Source organism: Octopus bimaculoides, chromosome 17 (genome assembly GCF_001194135.2).
Source record: "Octopus bimaculoides isolate UCB-OBI-ISO-001 chromosome 17, ASM119413v2, whole genome shotgun sequence".
In the NCBI taxonomy this organism is placed as follows: domain Eukaryota; kingdom Metazoa; phylum Mollusca; class Cephalopoda; order Octopoda; family Octopodidae; genus Octopus; species Octopus bimaculoides.
In genome coordinates this window covers 11,652,918-11,662,143 of record NC_068997.1, presented here as the reverse complement: position 1 = coordinate 11,662,143, position 9,226 = coordinate 11,652,918, and the positions used below count along the sequence as shown (strand labels likewise).

The following is a 9,226-nucleotide window of genomic DNA, read 5'->3' as shown; positions in this document are numbered from 1 at the left end:
CGATGAGATTTTTCGTCAACAAGAAAATGAAGCGCGGGCGAGAACCACCGAAGTTTTATAAACACGTTTAATAAGTATTTCACAAAGATATACCTTGTAATCAAAACAGGTAGATGCATATGTTCATACGTGCGCACTTACACGCACTTACCTGTATTGACACCCCACACATGTATACACCCCCACATACATATACACATATACATATTTATATATTACATGTCTTATGTTTTCAAATATGTCAGATTAATATTTATATCTAAATATTTAAACGTAATCATATGATACAATTTATACGAATTTGTTAGTATGTATTTTGTGATTATGTAAGTACAATAATATTAAAATCACACACAAGTAATTTCATATAATACAGAATCATGCGAATCGATACATATATATATATACTTATATATAGGTACATATACGTACATATATATATTTATATATATGCATATACATACATATATATATATGTGTGTGTGTGTGTGTTTTTATGTATGTATGTATTTAGTAAAAGCAAAGTGACTTAAGGGCAAAGAATGTCGTGTTTTCACCTATATCGCTTATGTTTAACGATCGAATCTCTAGGTCCTTGTGTCACTCTGTGTTTCTGCTAAATATTACCAAATATACATATACGCATATTTTGTTTTGAATTTTTCTTCCTGCATAATCAAACCGATATATATATATATATATATATACTCAGATGAATATTCTAACGTCTCTGGTGATTTATAATAAAAACAATTTCATATTTATCTGGAGGGCTCCTCCATGATTTTCTGCAGTAGAAATTTATTATAATTTGTAGTAATATTATTGTGAGTGACTTCGAAATGTTGGTCAGCTAAGACTACGTCTGAGAGTCCGATGATATAGTTAACCAAAACGTCAAAGTACCTGTCAAAACTCTTGTTTTTAAAGAATAATAACCAGCCATCACCAGCCATATGTTTGTCATTTTCATGTCTTCTAGCTAGGATATAGAGAATATTGTTACAAATCGGACATGCCATGCACACTCATATATACACACTGCACTTATATTCATACATATAAACACATTCGTTCTTCTGCTAGCAGAAGTATATTTAGAACTAGCTTCTAAAATGCTCTAATTATATCATCATTTACTCATCCAGTTCACTATACCGTAGTTAGTGAGTAATTTTTTACAGTATTTCTGCTTTTTTATACAGCTTCGGATCTTCTTGTTGACATACTTCCCCGTATTTGCGTTCGTTCATAGTCGTACGTACTGAGCGCTGGAGAGGAGCAACATAGAAGCTTTCGAAAACTTTTCCTAAAATTATCGGATAAGAAGGCATAAAGTATTGGATTCATACAACTATTGGCATATGCGAAGCAGTTGGCTATAAGATGAATCCAGAAGTTTGTGGTATTCGTGGCATAAACTCCAGCACTGTGAAGCATGAATATAATTTGGATTGGCAACCAGCAAATAGCAAAGAGAATCACAACTATAACTATCATACGTGTCACCCTCTTTTTTGATCTTATACTTTCTGCTGACTGATTGCGCGGGGTTATTCCAAAGAGGAGGCGCCTAAGCATGAAACCATATAGAATGCATACTAATGTTAATGGGATGACGTAACCTGCAACGAAAAATGCAACATAGAATATAATGTTCAACATTGGATCTTCGGAAGCAGCAGTGTTCACGCATGACTGACGTTGTTCTCCGTGATATACGTAGACCAGAAGGTCAAATTGAATTAACAGTGGTGCATTTGCTGCCAGAATGATCACCCAAACAATTATTACCATTATTAAACAGTTCTTTTCTGTCCGTATAGTCATCGACCTGATAGGGTGTACTACCGCTAGATACCGGTCGAATGACATCAGCACGAGTGTATAGACACTAGCGTAAGCGCACACATATGTCAAATACTGCATTATTTTACACCAAACTTTGCCAAACGGCCACCGAGGTATTACATATTTAGCTGCTGTAAATGGCACACAAAAGACGATAAAACATAAATCAGCCAAGGCCAGGCTAAATATGAGGATATTTGTGGTATTTACCATTCTTTTGTTTGAAATAATGACGATGATAACCAAAAGGTTACCGATAAACCCAACTGTGACGATTACTCCGAACACAATTGGAACAATTATCTTTAGTAATCTTTCTGCAAAATTATTTTCTATAATCGTCGTATTGCCAAACGAGTTCCCGCTGCTGTCGTTGTGATACATAATCATCCATACTGTCTCCTCACTGCTGTTCACGAATAGATTAGGCGCTGTTGACTCATACCAATTCATTGTGTATTCTCTCTTATTCAAAATCCATCAATTTATCATTTTCATTTTATGTTAGTTTTCTGAAATAAAATAGAACAAAATATAATTAGTCATTACACGCAAGCATAGATTTATTTAACATACAAAAGAAAAGAAATATAAGTTAATTTCAATAGCTATAGACAGTCCCTCAACAAGATAACAGAGCAAATATTTGACATACCTACTTGTTACAGGAAAACAACAGGTAGTTAACAGGCAGTTAATAGATAGAGTGAGAGACGGTCGATAAATAGCTAGAATGCATACATCTCTATTCTGATACCAGTTTGCAATGTTCGTTTTCACATTACAATACCAGGTTTACCGCTGGTGTAAATTTTCTATAGTGTTCTATTTTCATGGCAGGGCAGGTATTTTCTTCAAATCAATTCAATCCAATTTCAATAAATTTAATCACTCCTTAGTTTAAAACTTCGATAATTTCGACTCATTTTTGCACTTCATGCATTATATCGAACTTGCCTTATTTTATAAAATATATCTAGGAACTCATAACTTTGCATCGATGTAACAAAAAAATTATTTTGTTTCGCTCTTATTGGCATTTCACTTCAATAATGCGAATGAATCTTTTCGGAAATTGCCAAAAATATTAGTTCGCTGCCACTCAAGATATTCCCAGTACTACATGACGTGTAACTCATTGACATGAACAATATGAAACCCCGCAGCAAAATAATGTAATAATTCATGTAACATTAAACAGTTAATATTCGATTAATTTCTTTCGAAATTTTTGTTATTCGTAATCAAATTAAAAATGTCATAACACTTCCTTTATATGCCAGATTACAACTCGGACATTTTCGTCTCTAGACTAAACATTTCTAATCGTCATTATTTAGCTGCCATTTTCAATCAACTTTTCAACTCATGTTTTTTTCTGATCGATAATTCTCAGATACTTATTCCTCTTCTTACCTCTCCTTGCTTTTCGTTGTCTTACATTTGAAAGTATTTAATTTGTGTCACTCTCAACATGAAATTTATATAGTGAAATAATGAAAATGTCGTTCCCTTTGCTCTTTATTAGTTTTACCTTTCCATGAAGTGGTTATATTAGCAAAATCTTGCAGTTCAGCTGTAATCAGCAGATTCCTAACCATAATGCGATCAAAATTCGACCATTCTCTATTAACTCATTCTTCTGACAAATTTATCACGGATTACATTATCAAAAATATGCATTTATAAGGTGGTAAGTGAGATGAAGGAACATCTGTCAGGATCAGGATCCTACATTGATGCCTTTCGTAGCACGTTGACTTAAGTTCACCTGCAATACGACGTTAATTATTCATATCCTATTTTCAGTCTCCTCAATCATACAGAAAATACTTTTCCCGGAAATTTCAATCTAAGTTTTTTATATAAATTTCAGTAAGAATGCTATGCTAAACAGACGTTTTTTATAAGTGTATATCAAGTAAGTATTCCACGAGCAAATATATAAATAAGCAATGAGAAATATAGGAATAATTTGAAATATGAATATATCAATATATACTGGTTCATTTACTGTGAGAGAGCTTTCGAGAAAAAGATTTTGATTCATTACTATAGCAAAAACCTTTCAATGAGGCAATTCTGTATAAATGCATCAGAATTTATAATTTGTAAACTAGCAAGTGTCATTTTGTGCTGCAATATTCCAACAGTGTTGCAAATTTTTCCTGAATGCAAGCCTTCAGAAAGAAAGGAGTGCAGTTATGATAGTGAATATACTTGGGAATCAACACGCAAATTATTATAATGACTACTTCCATGTACTCAAATATATATATATATATATATATATAATGAAAAGAAACGGGTGGAGCCTCCGCCTCATGAGCTGATTAATGATACATCTAGTGATCGTGTCACCATAAATACACTGGAAATTGCGCAACCTGATAATCACTACCTCATATGAGGTACTGGAAATAAGCACAAAAACAACAAAATGTAAAGATGAATATCACTATATCAGTTCGTAAAAATATGTTGCTCATAGAAAACGTTTGTCACCAGTAGAAGTGTTCTGGTACGTCTCAGATGAAAATATATAAAAGCAAAGAAAAACATTCCACTAAGCAAACATGCTTGAAAAAATATATAACATGAAAGATACTGTCAGTATTTCATGAAATTAATAAAGAACAATGATAAACAATCTGCAATATATTGCAGTAAAAACAGCACAACAAATACTGGAAAGCTCAGAATGAAGTAGCCACTGTAGTATGAGCTCTTTGTAAAAGAGGAACGCATGGGCAGTTATAAAATGATGTGTCAGAAAATTCGACACGAGGACGAAACGGTTTTCCTCGAATCTGAATAGGAATGGAGCGCCACTGGAAATGAGAATAACGATAACCATTGCAAAACATGAACAATGGATGATTTCAATAATCACGATAGATATCTCAAACGGTACATATGCTGCTTGTCAATATATGAATATTACTTGTCGGCGATAATGCTGCAGGTTTGGAATATCAACATAAGAAGAAAAAAAAACAATATAATTTCCAAAAGAACTGAGTGGATCCACTAATGATTTATAACGCTCAACTACTGATCAGCTGTGACATAACGTAAACTATAGACGAAGAAAGAACTTACTCAGAGGTTGTATGGTTGATTAACAGAAAGCCTTTCACTTGATAAACACAAACGAGCAGTATAAAAATTGTTCTTGAATAACATAGACCTAACAACAAGCTGATTTATCAAGCAGGCCAATAATAATTAGCTGACAATGCACATTAAAATGTCATGCAACAGAATTATAAAAGTAATTCCGCTTAATAAAGTTTGTTTCTCACTTTCTTTCATTTTTCTTTCTTTCTTTCTTTCTTTCTTTTTTCTTTCTTTTTTTCTTTCTTCTTTCTTTCTTTCTTTCTTTCTTTCTTTCTTTCTTTCTTTCTTTCTTTCTTTCTTTTTTTCTTTCTCTCTATGTCTCACTTTCTGCCTCTCTAAGTCTCTCTCTCTCTCTCACTTCATCCCTGCAGCTTACCAGCAAAACGACATTCATATATATTTAGCTTTTGCAGAATGTGTTCTGGTAGAAACCCACAGAAAATCATGGAAGCACACGTTAGATGTTGCAGATCAATAACAACTGAGACCATTGAGAAATACATTGTTGTTCCTGTTGGTGAATCAAGGTGGATAAACGAACCCAGGCAATCTTGAAGACAATAAAGTACTGAACGCCTCTATTACGATATTTTGTAGAATGGATAGCTTAATTCATACAGATACACACTTTTGATCTAAGTAACATGTCTGAATATAAATAGAACATGAAAATAAAAATAAAACAACTTATAGCAAGGATTATGGAGTTGCAGAAAAATCTATTCTTCAACGCATTCTTAATATATATCTTTGCGGTGACTATTTCACAAATTAGTTCGGCCAATAAGTCTGTTAGTAATACTAAACAATGATGCAAGTAATATAACTATTTCACGCAGAATAAATCATTTAGAATGAAACATTTTCATATACAGGATGGTTATGTTTACCTTAAATAGGCAATTTTCTACAAATCGAATATTTTCGTAATATATCTAACGTTGGACTACAACGAAGTAGATCCAAAGGAAAATTATATGCCAATAGCATTTGAAAATATGACAAAAAGCGTATCTTGATTATTCTACACAAACCGCTAGAAAAACAAAGAAAGAAAAACAGTTACTCCCTAAACTACGGATGGGATGCGGACATACAAATGCCATGAAAACGATTAAACGTTAGAAATTATTCGAAAAATGTCATGAATGTATATGATGTAAATGCATACTAACAAATAAATTCACGGAGGCAAGAACAGCATTAACTTGGCTAATAATATGAAAGTGAAATTAATGAGGATAGAAAATCAAGCAAACAAAAGATTCAACAATTTTGGCGGAGACCTACCAGATACATATAACGAAGTGCAATACATGATGTAACTGCTAAGTAGATGGAGGCCGTAAACAAAGAATCAATTACCTTATCTAGCAGCCGTGTTTTAGCCAAACATATATATATATATATACGTGGTTGTATGTTTGTATTTGCTTACGCACACGCATACATACGCGCAAACACACACAATTATGCACACAAACGCGCATTCGTATACGCACGCACACACAAGCACACATACACATAAGCACGCTCACACGTACACACACTTTAGTAATATACGCAAGCATGACAGTTTTATAGCTGCACACTGGAAATTAAGTTGTCAACCTAAAGCACTAACTTACGTTATAAAATATCTCCGAGAATGAGAAAGTAACTATACCTACAGGTATACGAAATATTAGGGACAATGTTATTTCAAATCATCTACATATCGCCAATGACCAATAGAAAATGTTGTGCCTGCATTCATATCTTAGAGGCTTAAATGACAGTATAACTTCTACAGAAATTGAAACAGAAAGAAATTCTATGAAAACTTTAAGAGTAGGGATAATCAAAGTGCGTGGAAATGAAAACTGAAACCGAAAATAAGCACCATAAAATGTGACTGACAGTAAATATGATAAATCGGAAGTGTGAATGACAATAAATATAATAAATCGGAAGATTTTCGATCATATACATCAGACATAAGCGCATTATTAGACAGTCCACACAATATTAGGTGCTATAGCTTCTAAGACACTAGAAAAATACAAAACCCAAGCAAAATATTGCGCATGCTCAAGTCTTATTGAGCTGCGGTCACTTGTGTAATAAAATGACAAACACAATCAAAACAACAAATGATTTAATAATAATTTAACGAATTCCTATGCTTTCTAATGAATATCTGACGTTGCCAGAAATGTTTGGGAAAGCATGGACAATAAGAGAAACCACAATAAACGAAGAATGTTTATTTTATCAAACTATATGGACTTAACCAAATATTGGAAATTACCATAAGCGACACTCTATCACATTTTGCCTCAAATAATCTTGAGATATACTTATTTGTGTATAAGTGAGTGCATACGATTCTGCAAGTGCAACGCTTGGAACTTCAAGTGGAGAGGGCGCTAGTCAGCACCAGCGTTGCTAGAAATAAGAGTTAAAACAACTCATAGTTGCAACAGCTTTTTGTGGCTATTAGTTGTTTTAACTCTTATTAAAATGGTTTCTTTGTTAATACTTTCACGAATGATACGTTGTTTGCTTTCATTTATGAAAGCGATGATAAGGGAATAAAATTATTAGATGATTGTGTGGCATACGTTAATGAATTCTTTTGAAGAAACTAAGTTGGTACGAAAAACAAAGATTTGTCTTAATTTTTAGACCTTATCTTGAAACTATTTATAAGCGGCAATGTACATTATGCTACAACTTATCACTTATGTCAGGGCGCGGGGAACGTTTTTAATCAGCTACCATATATTTATTTACGCCGACATTACCCCTTCATTTGAAAGGAAGAAAATCATAGATCCTTTTAATCGAACAGGTATATTGAATCTATTTTCTTGCATCTATTTATATGAATTTATTTACACGTCCATTATATTGGACAGATGCAGTGTTGCCAGAAGCAAAATTTATGTTGGAACAAGGAACACGTTTGTATATAATTTTACTTACGTCTAGAATTTCATTTTTCACCGACTTGCGTAATTTACCCCGGTTCGCCGACACCTGCATTATGTGGTGCCACACTGGATGACACCAATTAGTAAGAGATAGGAATGACACCAATTGGTAAGAGATATATTAGATTTGTATCAATTTTGTTTCACTGAACAAAATAAATAATAAACGCTTTACAATAAATCTAGACATTGTAAAGAATATAAATCTATCGAAACCCATGAAAAACAGAACGTTATTTAAACACTTATCCATGCAGTGTATCCTTAATGTCGTTTACGTGAAAAATCAACAATATTTTTGATTTCGTAATTAACCATGATTTATTCATATTTATTAAAATTTTACAACGTTTTTCACTGGATACAATTTCATAAATGAATATTTTTTTGAGTAATTTTGTTATAACCGATTGGAAATATGACTATTACTAGTACTTCTAATACTTCTAAAATTTTAATTGTTACGATTGTATCCAAAATACAAAGGCGGTCGCATAATTAGAAACATGGCTGCCCATAAATCAGCGTGATAATCGCTAAATGCAGTGGCCCGGCACAAAATTTACTGCACAAAAGAAAATCTAACAAACAAAAAATGTTCATTTCTATGGAATGTGCATTAGCATAATATGAATGTATTTGTCGTTCAGTGACTTTGGAAACAACGCGTTTCATTTTGGGACTCATTGTTTTAACTCATATTCAATATTAAAACAGTGCATTTAACAAAACATATTCTAAGCACACGAGTTCCCAAACTCTGATAAACACACAGAAATAGACAGTTCGATATATAGATACAATAGCTATTCACAATTTCATCATCATTTCCACACAAATACACGATAAATATACACGCTAATAAATACATCATAGAATATTTTTTGAATTGTTTATACTTATCAGCTAAAGCCGTAAATAATGAAACCTGTTCCAACCTATATATCCATGATCTGTCACAACGCACAAAATTTTGATGTCAATAAAAGAGTAAGTATATAACAAAGTTGAAAACCAATTTCTGGCAATGGTAACTCATATTCATTCCATTATTCTTAAAAGGATAGTAAAACTTGTTCATGCACACAGAATATGACGAAAAGATTCGACAATTCGCTAGAAGTAAAAACGTTGACACAGATATAAATGAATGTTATATTTGTTATTGTGAAAGTTATGAATACAAAAGAAGAAATGTGACGGACACATTTATAAAGATATAGTCACGTCGTCCGATACACACACACAAACATTATGTATATATATATATATATATATAT

The 9,226-nt window shown here is 32.6% G+C and overlaps 1 protein-coding gene across 3 annotated transcripts in view; it reads right to left on the bottom strand.

The window, feature by feature from the left end:
- Positions 1–713: 713 nt before the first annotated feature.
- The window catches only part of LOC106873422 (allatostatin-A receptor), a 234,143-nt gene continuing 225,630 nt past the window's right edge, over positions 714–9,226 (bottom strand). For all 3 annotated transcript variants that reach the window (XM_052974087.1, XM_052974086.1, XM_014920777.2), the window contains one exon: positions 714–2,363. In XM_052974087.1, coding sequence (XP_052830047.1) covers positions 1,198–2,304 — 1,107 coding nt within the window. In that variant the 5' untranslated portion in view covers positions 2,305–2,363 and the 3' untranslated portion in view covers positions 714–1,197. The remainder of the gene's footprint in view (positions 2,364–9,226) is intronic.